This window comes from Eubalaena glacialis, chromosome 8 (assembly GCF_028564815.1).
Source record: "Eubalaena glacialis isolate mEubGla1 chromosome 8, mEubGla1.1.hap2.+ XY, whole genome shotgun sequence".
Classification (NCBI taxonomy): domain Eukaryota; kingdom Metazoa; phylum Chordata; class Mammalia; order Artiodactyla; family Balaenidae; genus Eubalaena; species Eubalaena glacialis.
The window spans coordinates 126863017-126883137 of NC_083723.1; the positions used below are offsets into that span (position 1 = coordinate 126863017).

At 54.0% G+C, this 20121-nt stretch overlaps 1 protein-coding gene across 1 annotated transcript in view; it reads right to left on the reverse strand.

Moving 5' to 3' along the window:
• The window catches only part of CNPY1 (canopy FGF signaling regulator 1), a 37602-nt gene extending 17699 nt beyond the window's left edge, over positions 1–19903 (reverse strand). Inside the window, 1 exon segment of the mRNA XM_061198215.1 lies at positions 19805–19903. Coding sequence (XP_061054198.1) covers positions 19805–19903 — 99 coding nt within the window.
• Between the last annotated feature and the right edge of the window lie 218 nt (positions 19904–20121).

Sequence of the window (20121 nt, forward strand, 5' to 3'; positions counted from 1 at the left end):
GTCCTCTAAATGCATCCCCTTTATCCCTCCGTTCCTCCCGATTTGTGGATTCAAACAATTCTGATTCTGTGGACTAAGGAGCAATTAACGGGATGAGGGATTTATTAAGGATAAGTCATGCCAGACAGTTTTGACAGCTTGTTTTGAGTGTGACAGAATTACAAAATGCATTATGTATTTAGACTTTTGTGCAGCGTCTAATACCAGGCTCGTGAAATTATTCTTGCCAAATGGTCTTAACCAGCCTGGATGAGAGCAGTCTCAGGTACCGGAAACGAAGGCAAAGATCAGAGACAAAGGATACAGGGCACTCAGCTGCATGCCCAGATGGAGGCCAGGAAGGGGGTTGCATTGCATGAGGGCCGTGGAGGTCAATGTTAGGGTTTGTTTCCCTAACATGTTTATTGTTGATCTGGAGGGAGAGGCCGCTGCCGGCCACCATGCTACGTGGGGCGGGACGTGCCAGCCCCAACTGGGCGGCCCTCAACCGTAGCAGCCAGCGAACAGGAAGAGGGGCTGCAGAGGGCTCCCTACCCACCCTCCAGCACCCCCATCGGCTGAGAACGCCCAGCAGGAGGGCAAGATGGGAACACAAACGCACTGAGCCTTATGGAATCAGCAAGACAGAACTGGGAGGCCCCGGGGTCGCCAACTCTAAAGCCTGCATGGATCGAATTGTGTCACCCTAAAAGATAAGCTCACGTCCACACACCCGGTGCCTGTGAACGCAGTAGGGTCTTTGCAGATGTAGGTAGATAAGATGAGGTCATATTCAGTGAGGATGGGTTCTAATCCAATGTGACTGATGTCCTCATAGGAATGGAAGAAGAGACACGGACACCCAGAGAGGGGAGGGCCACGTGCTGATGGATGCAGAGACTGTGGAGGTCACATCTCCAAGCCAAGGAGCGCCAAGGAGCGCCAGCCCCCACCAGAAGCTAAGAGAGGCAGGGAACCCATTTTCCCTGGGTCCCCAAGAAAGGACCAACTGCCAACACCTTGGTTTTGGACTTCTGGCTCCTGAACTGTGAGACGATCCATCTCTGTTCAAGCACCTGGTTTGTGGTACTTTGTGGCACAAGTCTGGGTTTAGAAATGAAGAACTGACAAATGAGTCCAGTGGCCCAGACACCCGGGAGCAGGAGGTGGAGCTGTAGACGGAGAAGCTGGGGAAACCACACTCCCACGCTGGGGAGTAGATTCATTTCCCTCCGGGATCTGAGTGGGAAAGGGGGCGTTTCCATCCTCTTCAGGGTCCCTGGGAGGATTCAGGTCAGGGAGGGAGCAGCCAGCAGGCCGCTAGCTGGCACCATCAGCTCCTGGTGCATTCTATCATGGCTTTTGTTTGTATTGATCCATTGAAACGCATGCATGGCCAGGGTTTGGTTAATTAACCTTAATTCTGTGCTAAGCCACTGTAATCTTTAATTCTCTCCCATCACTTTATGCCCTCTGATAATTATTATTTTTATCGGTTCAGGGGTATTGAATCATCTGTTTTATTTCCTCTCCCTGAGGATAACATGGCACTTAATCTTTCTATATGCCCAAATGCTAACGTCAGTGTTTTCTCGCTTAGCCAGAACATTTGCTTAGTCAGGCCACTTTGCCTCTGTCCGTGTCTTGTATACTGTCCACTAGCACCAGTAACAGCAGAGTGTGTGGGAACCGAGGAGGAAGGTGCTAGAGACCCAGGGCTGGGGGCTGGCTGTGTGCGAGCCTGCTCTGGGTGAACAGGGCTGAGGGCACAGGGCAGCCTTGCCAAGTCTAGAAACTCCAACTCTGGTATCATAGGCTCCTTTTATGTCATCCTGGGCTTGATCAGCACAAGCCTGATACCACAGACACTTATAACATCATCTAATTAAATACCCAGGAGGTTACAGGTGATGAATCCTCTTTTTTCCTTGACATTCTATCATTTTCCCAGGGGCTTCACAAAATAGTGGAAATAGTCCCCAGACAGCTCACAGAACCCAAGGAGAAGAAGTGACACACCTATCAAGCAAACACCTATTCTCTTATTTCACAGAAATTGAGAACACACTATGAGCAAAGTATTGTGCTATGTGGTGTAGGGAGTGGGGAGATACAAGATAAAATGTGTCCTTCAGGGTAGAGATGTAGGACAGCACACAAATAACTAGCATAAAATGCAGGATTTAACAAATGCTCTAAAAGAGCTACAAAAATACTTGAATGTCCAGAACGTGTGAGGGAACGTCTGTATTTCAGTTTCTGACAAATTTATCTTTGAGAAAAGCTAATGAAGTGTCCTTCTAATGCAACAGGGAGGGGAGTACGGTTCGTTTAATCAATGGTGCTAACACATATGACTTGCTTTCAGCTGGAAGAAAAGAAAGCTGGATCATACCTCATACCATATCCAAAAACTGCGTTCTGTACAGACTCAATGTTGAAACATAAAAGCACAAACTATTGGAAGAAAATTCAGAAAACTATTAGTATGACAAATGGGGGGGATGTGTTCTTGAACAAGATGAGACACCCAAAGGCGTCATGAAAAGATACTGTCTGTGGGGCAAAGTGTGCAAAGCCACAGACAAATCCCAACCAAGAACACGCGTGGGCAGCATGGAGCTGCCTGTCCTTACACAGTGACTTGGGAAATAACGTAAAAGACAACAACCCAACAGAAAATGGGTAAAGGATAAAAATAAGCAACTCGAAGCACAGGAGATCTGCTTAACAACTTAGGAGCCACTGAAAGGGAAATTAAGACGAAAATGAAATGCCATCTTTCATGTCTTAGATTACCAGAAATTAAACAATTATATTATCTGGTGCAAAAATGCAAGAAAGATCTCATGCATGGCCAGTAGGGACATAAAATGCGGCAACCTTTGGGGAAAGTAACCTGGTGACATGGATTCTAGTGAAGATGTACCTACTCTTTGACCCCTGCCCTCTGGAGAGTCTGTCCTGCAGAAATCACATGCACCAGACATGGGGACGTGTAATCAAGGAGGCTTGTTGCCTATGCTGCTGTAGTAGCAACAAACTGGAAACAACCTGCGTGTCCATCTACAGGAGAACCGTCTCATTGGCCAGGCTAGATCTCCATCCACTGACCTGGAGGGGGTCCATGACATATTTTCATTAAGTGAGCGTCTTAGCTTGGGCCACCATAACAAAACACCACAAATTTGGTGGATTGACCAGTAGAAAATTTTTATCACAGTTCGGGAGGCTGGATGTCCAAGATCAAGGTGCCGGCTGATTCGGTGTCTGGTGAGGACCCGCTCCCTGGTTTGCCCATGGCCACCTTCTCTCTGTGACCTTACATGGCAGAGAGAGAGAGCTTTGGCATCTCTTTCTCTTCTTATAAGGACATCAGTCCTGTCAGATTGAGACCCCACCTTATGACCTCATTTAACCCGAATCGCCTCCTCAAAGACCCCATCTCCATCCAACACGGTCACATGGTGTGGGAGCGGGTTAGGGCTTCAGCATGTGAATGGGGAGAGCAACAATCCAGTCTATAGTGTAAGGAGAGCATTCAAACTTAACATTTAAATTCATTGAGGACTTCCCTGGCGGTCCAGTGGTTAAGACTCTGCGCTTCCACTGCAGGGGATGCGGGTTTGATCCCTGGTTGGGGAACCAAGATCCCACATGCTGCACGGAGCAGCCAAAAAAAAAAAAAATTATAAAAAAAATTCATTGAACATTTCCACACTCTTCAGAGGAATATATGTAGCATGATTTTACTATTTTATTTTATTTTTTGGCCGTGCCACACGGCATGTTGGATCTTACTTCCCTGACCAGGGGTCGAACCCGGGCCCCCTGCATTGGGAGCGCAGAGTCTTAACCGCTAGATGACCAGGGAAGTCCCACTATTATTTTTAAATGACAAAAAGACAAAAACTAAAACATATCAAATGGGTATGTTTGTGCAGGTTTGAGTGGGTGTGGAGGATGCTAGGAAGGAAGGGCTCTCACCCTGGATTATCTGAACGGGTGGGAAGCCACTGGGGAGTGGGGGGAAGGGTCTGTTACAAACTTTTTTTTCTGTGTATCTCTAGTTAAAATTACCGTGTTACTTCTGTAATGTAAGTTTTTTAATGAAGAAAAATTTGAAAACCCAAAGTAGAGTCACCAGACAGGCATGTCCTCTAGTTCGATTTAGGTACCACCTGAAAACTGCTCAAAAACCCATCAGGGGCTCCCAGCCCACTGCTCCCCGCCGTCTAGGGACCCCCAGAAGCCCCCGGAAACCCAGCCTCTGGGCGGCATGGCCTGACCCTCCCACAAGAACTCGGCTCCTTCCCTGAAACACCGGGACAGCTGCCCACAGAGCTGTCTGGCTAAACAGGTGATCTTATTAGCGGACCCAGCAGCCTCTGAAATATTAAAGGCTACTCTACATCCCACATTTTTACATAGAGCTCTCCAGACAGACCAAACTCAGACCATTCAAGTGGCCGGAGAGGCCTCCTTCTCTCTGATGTTTCCAGAAAGTTCAGGAGGAAGGGCATGAGAACAGCCCAAAGAGCCTAATTATTTTTTCACTTGACTTAAACGGTGGGCTGGGGAATAAGACTTCTCATAATATAAATGTTAAAGCCTCTCAGTTGAACCTTTGTCCACTCCAACACTTCTGTTCATCCTCTCAATTCATCTTATCGTGTGCAGGGCCCCCGACTTTTCCTTCTCCGTCCCACATGAAGCTCGGCCGGGGGACTCGGGGACTGACCCCATCGTGGAGTTCACTTGGAGCCGGAGAGAAGGGACGTTCAAGTCCAGCCCTTGAAAACCACGCGTCGGAGCCCCCCGGGCAGGCCGTGTAGGCTGAGGCAGCTTCCCCATCCAGAGCCGAGCCCTGCGGGAGAGCAGGTGGTCTTCACGCCCCTCCAGAGCAACACGCGGCCCCCTCCCTCCGCGCACTGTCATCTCTGTCTTTTAAGGGTCTCTCCTTTGTTACAGACCTGGTTACAGACAAAGATTCTGCACCTGCCAGGGAAATGACTGCCCCCCAGCAGTGAACACTGGGCTTTGGAGCCTGGGAGACCACAGGAGGGAGAACCTGCCAGGCGGCTGCAGTCTGCGGCTGGCTCGGCAGGCCGTGCTCTCCCAGCCTCGCTCCAACCTCGGGTGCCCTTGGCCATCCTGGGTGTCCTGCCTGCATCTCCCTCTGAGCATCTCCGTGTCTGCTGGCCTCCCTGCAAGGACTCCAGTCACTGGATCAGGGCCCATCTTTATCCAAGATGGCCTCATCTTAACTACAAACATATGCAAAGATCCTATTTTCAAATAAGGTCACAATCTGAGGCTTTGGGTGGACGTGCATTGCCGGGGGTGGGGTGGGGTGGGGGCGGGAGGGCGGGTAGAGCGCTACTCTATTCAGCGTACCGCCTCACCAGAGTTGCATGTGATTTTTTTTCATGCCCCTTCCCTCCTTTATGTCCTGCTGGTGTGTCACTCTCTCTGAACTGGATCTGACCACAGCCGAGGTCCAACACCAGCAGCCAAGGGTTTCAATCATAGGATGGCAACACAACTCCAGGGGGGCCGTTCTTTGTAAAGTTACAGCCACAACTTTCTCCAAACACCGGAATTCCGGATCTAAGGAAAGAAAATTCCTGATTTCCGCAGAACAGGGCTTCTCGAATTCGGTGCTGTTGACATTTAAGACCAGATAATCCTTTGTCATGGAGGTTGTCCTGCACTTACAACGCCCCTGGCCTCCACCCGCAGATGCCAGTAGCGCCCCCTCCCCCCGGTTGTGAAAACCAAGCACGTCTCCAGACGTTGCCCAGTGTCACCCCCAGCGTAGAACCACTGCTGCCCAACCAGTTTCCCAGGTGTAAACCTCTGCTGAGGCATTCTGGTGGGAAAAATTGCTCTGCCCGCCCACCTGGCTGTCTGGCCGCCCTGGTCTTCCTCGCAGCTGTGTCGGGGCTGACCCCTGTGCAGCACATCATAGCATCCTCGGCCGAACAAGTCCAGCCCGACCCCCCTTGCCTCGCCCCGCAGGTGAGCACGCCGGCCTCCAGGCCTCTGAGAGCGGGTGCTGCAAAATGGGTGACCATGTACACTTTATTTGGGAATAGGCTTCTCCTCGTACATAGACCCTTATAAAGAAAAAAATTGGGTCATACTAGGCCAAAATTCTTGACAATCAATCTTCTCTGCCTTCTACACTCACTTTTTTTTTTAAATTGAAATTTAAGGAATAGTGTCCATATTTGGCACTGGCCTCTGTCGCTTAACACTAGGCTAAATTAAAGATTTCCTTTCCCTCAAAATTGTGTGAACTTGCGTGTAGGTCATTAGAGTAGTCGTGACATTTGAACTTGGGAGGTTTAGATAACATTTAGAAGGTTAAAAACGTGTTTGGACAGTAGGAGAGGTCCTCAAGCCTCAGACCGAGGACTTGCTGAGTGCACGGCCAGATATTGGTGTGCTGTCCGCCTTCGGCTGGCTGACCCTGATTTCATCAGGCTGCTCTATCCTGCCTTTCTCCTCCTCTCCCTCTGCGGGTTGGGATACGAGCTCTTCCTTGTCAGGGGCGGTGTGCTGGTGATGCACAGCTGCGTTCGGACATGGGATCATTCCTGATTTGTCTGTTTCCTAAGAGCTCCTTGGCTGAGACTTCAGGAACTCTGGCTGATTTCAGCACCTCACAATCCAGCGGGCAGACGGCAATCGGACATCCAGGCAAAATGTGGGCATGAGTGGGTGATGGCTAAAGGGACAGAGATCCAGGGAAATGCCTCGTCCGTGGGGGAAAGGGGGACGTTGCCTCCTCGGTTCCCTGGAGGGCTGAGCCTTGAGCCCCTGATGTCCTAGGATGCATCAGACAGACCTGGGAAAACGAGTCCCCCTCACAGCAAATCACCCAAATTTTTGGTGAAAGTGTGAGAACCAAGTCAGCTTGGATCTCAGATAACAGCTTGAGCAGGTAAAACAGAATGTGTGTCAACATCTGTTCAAAATCGTAAATAGGAGTTTACTTAGATCAGCGTCTGGTAGGACACTCCATAAGCGAAAATGAGACTGAAATTTAGAGAGGGAAAAAAATTGGTTCTGAAAGTTCAGCCCGATTTTCTTTAATGGCTGATTTATAACAAAGACGGTTCCGTCTTCTCTGCTTGCCGATCGATCCATGCGCAGCCCTGAGGGCTGTTTCTTTCTCTGGGTCATTGTCTTTTTAAACTATTCTTTGACCATTTGGGGACCAGGGCACCTTTTTATGCCATGGCTTTATTTTACGTTACCAGCCATCTCCTCCTCAGTCTATAGTCAGAAAACAAAATACACTAATTTCTCCTTTATCATTCAATAAAACCAAAAAATCTTCAATGGCTATCCATTCACGCTTGCTGACATACAGATCAAAGATAGCGAGACATCTCTGGGGGATCGTCTATGCCTTAGAGGAGCTAAGAATAAACCATACGGAGATAATGCATGTGTGGTGGCTTGGGGATCAGCATAACCACGCACAGACAACTGCAGAACCGCGTTTCCAAAGGCTTTGCCCCATCACAGTCATCCCCAAATGCGCTAAACCCGGGACAGCAGGTGTCTGTGCCTCTCTTCCTCAGCCTCCCGTCCCGTCCATGGCAGAGAAGGCAGGAGAGAGGAATAAGCCAGTGCTGGGCAGTTCAGAACCTTGACGTGTTTTCAGTTGGCAAACAAATGGAACTGCTCTAGACCCACAGACATAGAAAACAGACTTGTCGTTGCCAAGGGGGAGGGGAGTGGGGGAGGGATGGATTGGGAGTTTGGGATTAGCAGATGCGAACTATTATATATAGGATGGATAAACAACAAGGTCCTACTGTAGAGCACAGGGAACTGTATTCAATATCCTGTGACAAACCATAATGGAAAAGAATATGAAAAAAATGTATATGTATGTATGACTGAATCACTTTGCTGTACAGCAGAAATTAACACAACATTGTAAATCAACTCTACATCAATAAAATTTTTAAAAAAAGGAACTGCTCTATATTCAATCCTGGAACATGCCCATTAGTCAGAGAGAGAGGGAAAACAGGAAAGTTTGTGCCATTTCCAAAAAGATTCTCAAAGCAAAGTTAAAGTTTGTTCCTTTTATTTTTAAGTACGTGCCCAAGTTGGGGGGTGGCAGAGACTGCAGATCACCCAGGTAATAGGGTAGAGAGGGTCCCCGGAATGAGACCCCAGAGAAGACCCGGCTGACCCACACCGTGTCAGGACGTTCTTTAGGACGCACGGGACGATCGCTTTCCACAATTCCCCTCATCTGACTTGAAACCCCTCGAGAGGCAGAAGTTGACATCAAGTCTGAATTCCACTCGCCCACAACGTCAAGCACAGTGAAAATCTGAGCACCTTTGACCGGAGAAACAATCTCTATGGGATTAAAGCGATTTTCTTATTTAGAAGAGGAAAATATGCAGTTTGTAATTACCTGCTCCTGGTGGCAAAGTCTGTCCTTGGTGCCTCAATCTAATGGGACAAACTTTTAGCGGCTTTGCTCTCCCTTCATTGTTTCAACACCCACCAAGAGGATTAAAAATAATCTTCTCTTTCCCTTTTAATTTTACGTCACCCCCTCCGCCCCACATGCCCTGGGGACAGCGTGAATTTTTAATCCCCGTGGTTTGGGGGGAGGGCTGGTTAACCCTTGTTGAGGCGCCAGCCAGGACAGGAAGCCCTGGGGAAAAGGTCCCTCTGCTGGCCTCGCCGGGAAGAGCACTGAGCGCCCACACCGAATGAAGGCCACCAGATGGCCGGGCCGCGGTAATGTGCCTCTCCCCGCCCCCGGGGCCACCAGCAGTCCCCCGTCTCGGTGGGGCCCGCCCAGGCCCGCCCGGGCTGGCAGCTCCCTCCTTCCCTATACCACCCTCGGCTGACCAAGTCTCCGCTCCCTGCTCTGTGATGGGCGACTGCGAGCGAATGGGTTTGTGCCGTGTGCACAGGCACGCTCACACCCCGACCCACACGCGGTGCTCACACAGGCATGCGCACACACACGCACTCTCCCACGTGTGCATTGCACACACGCGTGCTTGCACACACATGCACACTCTTGCTCCCATCCTCTGGGTTTGCATTTCCACCCTGGCCTCTCTGGAGGCGGCTCAGGCTGAGAAGAGGATCTGGGGGCTGCGGGCGGTTCCAGCCTGGGGCGATGGCCAGTGGCACCGCCGCCCTGGGCAGGTCCTGGGCAATTCAGAGAGCTCGCCCCCCTCCAGCAGCAGCAAGGGGCTGGCATGGAGTCTGGAAAGTAGATGGGACTCCAGCCTCAGGTGAAGAAGAGATCAACAGTCCTGCAGGTCCCAGACGCCCCATCCCTCTGGTGGGGAGCGGCAGGCTGGCCGGACGCTGAGTGGGCAAGTGCCGGGCAGCCCCTTGCGCTCACACATGGGGCTAAGGAGTCCAACCTTCGGCCCTGTCCACGTGTCCAGCAGGCTGGGGAAGCTGGGGCATGTCGCCTCTTCCTGGGGGATGGAGTTGAGAGGCCGAGGCGGCTGATACCCTCTGGGTCAGGAACGTTCTCTGGGAAGGGAGGCAAAGGCAGCTGGGGACCCGGCTCCTGAGGGAGAGGTCTGGGCTGTGTGGACGCAGGAGAGGCGGTGGACATGCAGCCCCGCGCGGAGGGCAGGAGAGGGCTCCTGCGGCTCAGAGACGAGCCAGCAAGCAGGCTCAGAGCCCCGTCCCGATTCCCTCACCACCTTCCACGACCACGTGTTCCTGCTGTTGTGCTCCGAGCACCTGCAGACGCTTCTGGGACAGACCCAGCATCCGGGACACGACATGGTAGTTGATACTAACGCGTGTTTTCTTCCCTGTGGTTACGGCTCCGTGGCCCCCTGGGGGTCTCAGGCCCCTCCGCCCCTGCATCGGGGGAGGTTTTCAGGCAGACCCTTCTCTCTGCCAGAGTTTGAGCCCATCGGGAGGGGAGACCAGGAGCACCTGACCTCGGAGGGACAGTTTCCCAGAGATGGGGAGAAGCCAGCACCTTTAGGTCACACTCAGTTACAATAATGACAAAAACACACCAGGTGTAAGAAGAAAGGGGAGAAAGTTACGGCACCCACAGGAATAAGAAGGAAGACCCGTCAGAAGGACGTGAAAGGCTTGAACCCACAGAGCCCAGGCCGCGGCCCCCAGGGTCTCCTCTTCATCGTCACGAGCGGCCCCCAGGCTCCTGGACGACGGGCGTGTGCAGGTGGGCGCTCGGCTCCCCACCCCGCCTGCCACCGCAGACGGCAGAGGCCAGCCAGCAAACCCCCAATTCCAGGATCACTTACAACTGGGGTTCTTTATGGGACGTAGGTCTGGCTGATCCGCTGTGTTTATCTGTGACCCCGAGGGCGGCGTGAGGGGAGCCCATCTTTGCGCGGTTTCTGCTGGCCTGGGGGTTCTGGAGCGGCTCCCCGTACCCCATCGCGGGTCCCGCGAGGGACGAGGGTGTCTGTGGTTGGAAAAGGCAACGGTGGAGGGCGGGGGGATGCCATTGTCTCCTTTTTGTGGCACAAAAGCAGCAGGCGTGTCCCGGCTCCGAGGCCAGAGTGGCCACAGGTGCCCTTGCTGAGCCCGAATCTTCCTGAACCCCGTGGCCACCTGGCCGTGGCCTCCTGAGTCTCCTCCTCCTGACGGCAGCAGAGGGAGCAGATCCCTGGTGGCTGCGTGGGAGCATCTAAACCCTGCATTCAATCTCTTTCTGTTTAAAATCGCTGCAGGGATTCTCACACTCAGCAGAGCCCTCCCTGAGGTGTGGTCTGGTACGAGAAGTGTCTGCAGGCAACGAGCCCTCTGGGGCGGGGATCTGGGGCCGCTGTCCTTACCTGGGTAGAGGCACTGAGATCGGGTTCCATTTAAAGCGGGACCCCGCTAATCCCAGGCCTGCAGTGGCAAAATACGACGTGAGTGGTCGTCTGTGACCCCCTGGGACGAAGCGTCTGTGGAACAAGGCCAGGCTTCCACGAGCCCGAGGTGGGCTGTTGACTGCGCTACATCGGGAGATTAACAGGCTTTGGGCTGCTCTGCGCTGGGGCTCCAAGTCATAGGTGTGAGGCAACGTCACTCGGGTGACACGGTAGATGCCTGGTAACCTGAGGCGCACACCCTGCGCACCACGGAGCCCCCGGGTCATAGCTTCTCCCCAGCGGCCGCATGGCAGAAACTGCTGAATGGTCACCGTCCTGTTTCTTTTTTTTAATTTAAAAAAAAATTTTATTTATTTTTGGCTGCATTGGGTCTTTGTTGCTGCACGCGGGCTTTCTCTAGTTGCAGCGAGCAGGGGCTACTCTTTGTTGCAGTGCACGGGCTTCTCATTGCGGTGGCTTCAGTAGTTGTGGCTCACGGGCTCTAGAGCACAGGCTCAGTAGTTGTGGCGCACGGACTTAGTTGCTCCGCGGCATGTGGGATCTTCCCGGACCAGGGCTCGAACCCAGGTCCCCTGCATTGGCAGGAGGATTCATAACCACTGCGCCACCAGGGAAGTCCCACCATCCCATTTCTTTCTCCTCCTGGACACAGCTCTCTTGCAATCAAGTGAGCACGAGTGACAGAGTCCCAGCCATTGAATGTGGGCAGAAGTGAGACACCCCACTTTTAGGTCTGCCCATGAAACCTTCCCGAGGAGCCCTCTGCCCCATCTGCCCCATCCTCCCAGGAATGCAGAGAACACTGAGGACTGGATACGAGGAGTCTGGGTCTCTGAGTGACCAAGTGGAGTGGCCTCCTCTTCCAACCCGCACTGGACCCAACGTGGGCAGGAGGCCAGCTCTCATCGTGGGAGGCCTCTCCTCTCTTCATGAGCGATAAAGATGCATGCAGCATCATAAATCAACGCTACAGCAGGAGTATTTCTCTTTTTAAAAAATGAAAGAAAGAAAAGAAGTAAAAGAGAAGATGATACACAATAAAAGCCACCAAAAAAAAATTAATGATAAAGGTGCAAAGAACCCAAGTATATTGTCTTGAGGACTAGAAAAGTCACTCATTCTTCTTTAAGAGGAAAGGAAAATGGAGAGTGGAAGGAAAGCAGTCAGGCTGTCGATAACTGAACACACTAACTCTGCTCGTTTCCCTGTAGACGGTTGAGAAACATGAGATCAACTTATCTCAGACCCTAGGTCCTGGGCCCCCTCTGGTCACGGGAAGAAGAGTCAACCAGAGACAAAGTGACAGCCACCCTTCACGAGCCCCACCTTCCCGGGACTGTCCAAACCTCAAAGGACAGGACAGAACCAGGACCACCAGGAACCAGGAATGGAGGCTGCACAAACCCGGGGGTGGCCGCTTCGCTGCTTCCTGCTAAGTGTTTTGTATCAGAGTATCACGTATCTGTGTGTGGTTTCCATCTCACTAAGAACAAGGCTACTTTTGAGAATTGGAACTCCTGAAATGACATGGAATTCTTTTGATTTCTCAAAAAAATAACCCAAACTATTTTTTAATGTCCCAGTAATAATCTGTTCATTATGGAAAAACATTTGAAAGATGAGCAAAAAGGAAAGCAGCTCAGGTAAGGCCAGAGATGACCCCGTCACCACCGCAGTGTGTATTCTGTGCCCCTTCACCCCAAGAAGAGATACTCACACACGAGGGTCGTCTATATACATTGATTAGTTACCTCTTTTTTGGACTTAAAAACTGGAAAACACCTTTCTGATTTTTTTTACACGCTGCCTCGCGGGTTCCTGTGAACGTAATTTTATTCACAATTGTTCTCCAAGTAATATATTTATTAAGGTGTTAACCATGGGCTGACAATGTCCATAAAACAACATAGGGGTGGTCCCCCAATTCCTGTTTGCTAGGTGTAGCTTCCAGCCCTGCAACCCACGCGCACACCAGCTCTTTCTTTTGCTTACAGGAAAATGCAAGAAAGAACTCAGGACAGTCCCCCGACCCCATTTCAGACCCATCACCACACTGGGGTCTCCAGCCACTGGTCCTGCTGTCTCCTGGGCCCTCACGCTCACAGCACGTGGCTGAAGTGTGGGCAGCCTGGCGGTCACCTGCTGCAAAGCCACCCCCCTACCCTCAGGCTGACAGACCCTCTTATGTTGCCCCTCCTCTGCTCAGGCAGGCACCCCTCAGCCCCGGGGTTGGGCCTCGACTGATGGGGACCCTCAAGGTGGGCCCATTCCCTTGCCCAGTGATCTCCTGACCGTGAGATACAAGCAGGAGGCTCGTGGGGAGGGGATGTCGGGGGTTTTTTGGACAAATTCCCCACTTGTTAAAAAAGAACGGAATGCAAAACTTTTCCCTCTTCTGCTCTGAACGTTGTCTACATGTGACACCTGGAGATGGACAGCCGTTTGGGGGCCATGAAGAGAACGAGCCTATGAGGCCGAGCTCTCTCTTATTGCCAAGAGCGGCAGAAAAGAAAGACAGAAAGGAATGAGGTCACTCGTGGTGTCCCTGGGCCACTGAACTCGCCTCCGCCACCCCAAAACCACCTGTACTCAGACTTTTTATTGTGTAGGATGGGAAATGCTCTTCTGGCCAAACTGCTTTTAGCTGGTTTGTCTGTTCTTTGAAGCTGAGAGCTTCCCATGGCAACATTTTTGAAACGAGTAGTGGTCACGTTATAAAGCTCTAGTGCCAGGAACTGGGACAAAGACCAAATCCATTCCTCATTGTCGCCGCGTGCGGGGCTCACAGTGGTTCCTTCTGAGACCTCTGGGTCAGAGTGCTACCTCCTTCGGGGTGAGAATTCCTTCTCTACACCGCACTCAGCGTGGGCTGAACGCATACGTGGTGCGTTGACTGAGGGCAGTCACGGTGCCAGAGCACAACTTCTGAGCTTCAGCAGCCGTGAGCCGGGAGCCAGGCCGCTGGGGCCACCGCTGGGCTGGGAAGACATCAGTGGTGCTCGTGGCGCCCTGGTTCCCTGGTCTACAGACTGTATAGACCACCAAACCCAATGCTATTTCTGCCGTAATACCTGGTCTCAGAGGAGAAGTTCTGATTGTTTCCGCATGGGGAATCAGGCATTACTGTGGCATTGTTTGGGTATGAATAATCTTCCCAAATGAAGTGTCTTTAGGCTACTGTCCCATGCTGAGAACGGCCATCTGCTATGGTGGCTTTCAATTTTTTGGACATGACCCACTTTTTACATTGCAACTCATTACAAAAAGTGTCATGAGATAATAGTTTCCTTTTCTGTAAGATGCACTCTGATATTTTATGTATATTTTTCTATGCCAGTTTCACCCCACTATACTGATTTATGGCCCACTAGTGGGTGGCAGCCTGCAGTCTGAAGGTTGCTGGTGGACTGAATTCCCCTCTGCCTCTTAGCTGTCCTGTTACAATAGCCCACCTCTCTCGTCTTATTAGCAAACAGGGTCCCATGTACAGTTGTGCAGGTTGTGTACTGCACGGCCCCAGGACACCACAGCAACCTGATGTTGTGCAGTATGCAACAGGATGGGGCAGCTCTGTCAAGAGCTAAATTGACTTACCAGCAGGTTAAGTTGATACCAATTTGTCAAAATTGAGTCACTGACGCTCTCTGAGCCTCATCTTCTGTATTTCTAACACGAAGCTAATTAAAGTGGCCTCATTTACCTCCCAAAGTTGTTGAAAGAATTTAACAAAAACAGCATTAGAGTCTAGTGTAAGGAGATATTGGTCTCATCGTCACTATTATTGACGATACTTTCTCTATTTGAACTTGACGTTCATAGCAGGCCTGCACGATGCCTCGACGATGGGGTCAATTCAAGCAAACAAGACTTACTTTCTCACACCCCCGCACCGCATGTCCCTCCCTCTAGCCCACCCAGGTCAGGAGCCTGAGCCTGGCTTTGAGGCCCTAAGCCCCGCCGTCCACTGAGGCTGTGGTGCACCTGTCGTAGGCTTTGCTGGGTGACAACTCCAAGAAAACAGCGCTTCTCCCTAAAGGTCTCCCCGCCCACCGCTGCCAGGTGGGGAGCTGGTGGTGGTTCCCGGGTCCCTCCAGGGGAGGAGGGGTGCCAGTGGGGCAGTTTGCGTGGGGGGGCTTTACAGCGACTATCTCGGCTGGGTTTTCACTGGGGGGTTCTCCAAACATGGGAGGGGAGGGGGCGGTTCTGGCGGAAGAGGGGGCAGACGGTAAAGTGTATCCCCGGGGGGCGGCCCCCGGGGGGCGGCTGGGGCCCCATTCCACTGGGGACGTTCCAGAGCCAAGCAGAGGACACCTCAGAGGTCCCCCCACTGAGGAGTGTCAGACCCCGTTCCCTGAGCTGCTCCACCCCCAATCCATCCCCTTCCTGCTCACCGGAGAAAACTGTCAGACGGAGAGAACACGCCTCCCAGAGTCAGTGGGAGAAATGGAGCCGCTGCATCCACCACGGCTCCCCCGACCCCAACCCTGACCCCGATCCTGACCTCAAACCTGACCCCACCTCCTCCAACCTCGACCCCACCCCTCACCCAACCCTGACCCCAACCCTGACCCCGAACCTGACCCCGAACCTGACCCCACCTCCTCCAACCTCGACCCCACCCCTCACCCAACCCTGACCCCAACCCTGACCCCGAACCTGACCTCAAACCTGACCCCACCTCCTCCAACCTCGACCCCACCCCTCACCCAACACTGACCCCAACCCTGACCCCGAACCTGACCTCAAACCTGACCCCACCTCCTCCAACCTCAACCCCACCCCTCACCTAACCCTGACCCCAACCCTGACCCCAACCCTGACCTCAAACCTGACCCCACCTCCTCCAACCTCAACCCCACCCCTCACCCAACACTGACCCCAACCCTGACCCCGATCCTGACCCCGAACCTGACCCCACCTCCTCCAATCTCAACCCCACCCCTCACCCAACCCTGACCCCAACCCTGACCCCGAACCTGACCTCAAACCTGACCCCCACCTCCTCCAACCTCAACCCCACCCCTCACCCAACCCTGACCCCAACCCTGACCCTGAACCTGACCTCAGCTAACCCTGATGCCAACCCTGACCCCACCCCATCCAACCTCGACCCTACCCCTCATCCAACACTGACCCCAACACTGACCCCGATCCTGACCTCAAACCTGACCCCACCTCCTCCAACCTCAACCCCACCCCTCACCCAACACTGACCCCAACCCTGACCCCGAACCTGACCTCAAACCTGACCCCACCTCCTCCAACCTCGACCCCATCCCTCACCCAACACTCACCCCAACCCTGACCCCGAACCTGACCTCAAACCTGACCCCACCTAACCCTGACCCCAACCCTGACCCCAACCCTGACCCCACCCCACCCAGTCCCACCCCGTCCTCCGAGGGCCAGCATCCTGCAGGTGGCCATGTCGGGGGCCACGTCTGGGAGTCTGTGGCCCCACAAGCGGCCTCAGGGGCAGGCAGCCCTGCTCATGTGTGTACGGAGCCGAGGGAGGAAAGAGGGGAACAGGGCTCTAGGCAAGGCTGGCTCGGGACCCGGGGGGACACGCGACCACGTGGCCGAGCCAGAGCAAAGTGGGGCCAGCAGGTGGGCAGGGGCCAGGGGGGCCTCACTGACCGTGGCCTGGGCCTGACTCCTGCAGTCCGGGCATGGCCCGAGGCCAGCGCTTCCCAGGGTCCCCGAGAGCCCCAGCCGAGCCACCCTGGCTTCTGGACCAGAGACTGGGACTTCACAGCTGGGATGCACGTGGAAGGAGTCCTGGGACAGAAGAGGGCGGGCTGATTTCTGTGCAGGCCACGGGGCAGCAATGCAGAGTGGAGGCTGGAGAAAAGGCCGGACAGAGAACGTCGCCAGGCCAGGCAGCGAGAGTGCGGCGGGCGCTCCTGGGAGGGTCGCGGCGGTGCGAGGGCCCCAGGTCCTCGGGGCTGCTTCAGCAACGGGGCAGCAGAACTGGCTGTTTGGAGGACACGTGGCTCCTTGGGCGCCTGCCCCGCCCTCGCTGTGTCCTCTGCGCCCACGTCCACGGGGACAGAGCGCGACGGGGCAGTGGCGGTCCGCAGCGGTCACACGGGTCAGCTCCCTCCCCGGCTGTCGTCCGGGGGCAGAATGTGCCACAGTAGCCACCTGGCACCTTCTCGCCCAGCGCGACCCAGCCCAGAGCAGCTGTCCACGGCCCTCCCCCCACGCCGCCCTCCCCAGAGCCGCCCCAGCACCAGGCTGCACACGAGCGACCAGCCTGCATCGACACCAGCCAGGCTGTGCGTCAACTGTCCACACTGCACTTGAAAGGCCAACTCGGGCCCCTGCGTCTCAGCACATGGGCCCTCGGGGGTGCTCCCCATCTCCCTCTGAGGAAGGCTGGGCTCTCCCGGACCCTCAGCTTGGAGGACGCGGCCCACGGGTCAGTGTTTCCTTCCATCCTTGGAGAAACAGAATGGAAAAGGAAAAGAAAAGACAGGACAGGGCAGGAGATGGGTCGTGTCGCCCTTGGCCGGCATGTCAGGGACCCAGGAAGCGCCCTGAATCTGAGACCTCTCCCAGCCAGGGCGCTGGCCTGATCCTGCCAGGCGCTTCTTTTGTGCTTTTTGTGTGTTTCTTGAACACTAAGCTGAACACACGCAGGCTGCGCGCCCCCCGCAGAAGGACAGAGATGCCTCCACATCAGCACCCCCGGCAAGAACAGCTGGCCTGCATCCCCGGCGGCGGGTGAGGCCCCGACTTCACGCCGAGAGGCCGCTGCGTTTCAAGTTTGGCCAAGCAGCCCGCTGGCCGAGGAGACAACCGCGGGGCTTTGAAGCAGAGGAGAGTTTTCGGAGAGGGAGGGAGGACTGCTGGGTTCTGTAAAGCATGGGAGCTGCTGTGATCACTAGCTTCACGTTGACCGCAGGCAGGAAACCTGACCTCCACCCCTCAACCCCAAAGCCACCCGGCTCCAAAACACGGGGCCTTAAAGACCAGCCTCTCCGGGCACCGCGTACCCTCCACGTGTCTGCCAGGAGAGTCCGGCTCCAGTGCCGACGGCTGGGGAGAAGCTCCCGGGGGCTGCTCGCCCCACGACCGCCAGGCAGCAGCTCCGAGCAGGACGTGGTCCAGAACAGCCCTGCTCACCGTCGCCGGGACTTTGAGGTCACTCTGGTCTGACTGATGAACGCGGCAGAATGATGGCTTTCAAACGGCTCAGCAGATGGAGTGTTTGTAGCAACGCTGAAACCGTGATTTCAACTCGATTGTCTCACAGCAGAAGACGATAGGGAAGGGCGAGCAGGCCGGTTTCCGGTAAAGGTGAGTCCATGTCAGGGGGCGCTCAGGGATCCTCAGCACGGACCCCGGGAAAGATCCCCAAGGACACAACAGGAGAGCTCGGAGGATGGAGGGCCTATGTGTGCAATGCCAGTCACCGAGGGACCCCGGGACACCGCTAACCCGCTCTGCGTGTTCTCAACAGAAAACATACCTATTTTGCAGGTTGCTGTCAGGACTAGGAATCACTTAAAGGCTGTCATGGCAGGTCCTCGATAAAGAACCGCCAGCTTCCCCAGGCCTCCCTCACTGACCCGCGTCCCTACCTGTGCCCCCGCTCCTTCCCTGACCCTCCAGGGTCTCCCTCTTTTGCCCTTTTACCTTTTAGAGAAAGACGCCTTCCTCTCTCCTGGCCCAGGTGCACCAACAATGGGTCAGGTAACCCACATTTTAACCTCTTACAATAGTGACCCTCCATTTATTTTCGAAGCTGCCATGGCCCCGGGCACACACGCCTTTCCTGGCGCTGCCTGACTGTGAGAATCCTCTGCAGCCGGTGTCAGGGACCAAGGCTGCTCCTCCCCTGCAGGTCGCTGGGACCAATGGGGCCACCTGGTCGCAGGGAACGAAGCCTGTGGATGAGCAGTGATGCGAGGTATCACATTCCTTCCCGGGAAAGTACCTGAGTTATCAGAAATATCTGATAATTCTGGTGAATTACCTGGTGAAATTATGGGAGATGGGCTTCTGTGGGGAAGATTGTCCTGCCCTTCTTAGAGGGGGCCTCCTAGCTCAATACACACTTAGGCCTCCCTTAAAGACACGTTCAATACCCTACAGACTCCCCTGGTGGGTCTTGTCCTGCCCTACTCCCAGGCTCTTGGATGGGCACACAATTCCAGAAAGAGGTGGAAAAAGCAGACGGCCCACCTCAGTCATTTGCTCTAAAACAGGGCACCGTGTGCTCGGCCAAACCAACAGGAAATCCAAAACCAACTTCTGTTCAGCTCCGAGCGAGTCGGATGACGTTATGGAACACCTTCTCCTGTTATGGTTCGCTTAGGATGACAGTGAAATTGGCTTATTGTTCTGAGCGCTTACCACCTGAGTGCGGGGTTGGGGGAGGACACGGGAGCCTGAGTTCGCCGTGGCCCCGTCCCTCCTGACTTCTCAGACCCCTGCCATCGGATGCCAAGGGCTGGGCCTCTCTCCGCATGGTCTCCGTGGTGGAAGAACATCCATCTTTCCGCTCAGACAGGTGCCTGAGTCTGTCCCGGAGATGGGTCTTGCATCCTTACGCACACTAGAAACTTCTGTGGATCTCGGAGGCGAGGGTGGGGAGCCTGGGGGAGGGTACCCAGCCTTTGAGGTCTCTGGGCAGCCCCTGCAGCCGTTCTGGGTCCCCTGCTGGCCTTGCCCAAGAACCATGGAAGCGCTATTTTTATCCTGATGAGCAATAGTGCAGAAATGTCTTCTGACTTGACAAGACACAAAATTTAGGTGCTGGGAGGGAGACTTCAATTTCAAGCTTAAAGATTACTTTGGGTCCCCCAGGACTCAGAAGCAATTTAGAGCTGATACCCTGAACAAGAGAAAGGTTAGAAGATTAAGACCAACTGCTGTTTGGATAAATGGCTGGTAATTGCCCATATCCGCAATTATACACTGGCACATAATTTCTTTTCCGCTACCTTTCTCCTCTCCTGCGACCCGTCAGGATTTATTCGGAAGGAGCCCACCTTGGTCTTCTTCTGCCGAGCCTTGGTAACGTCGTACTCTACCTCGTCCATCAGGGCCCTGCACGCTAAACAAGCACAAAGCATGTGTTACCTCTGGAAGGGGAGTGAGGCTCCTGTGGGCCGTTCTCCAGCTGGAGAGTCAGCAAACCCACGGTCCCTGGGGGCTGGGACGGGCTCTTGTCCTTTGGCTGCTTCTTCGAAGGCAGGAATGTGCAGAGTTTTCAAAGACAGCCGAACTGAGACTAGTTTTCTTTGCATGCCCTTTTGTA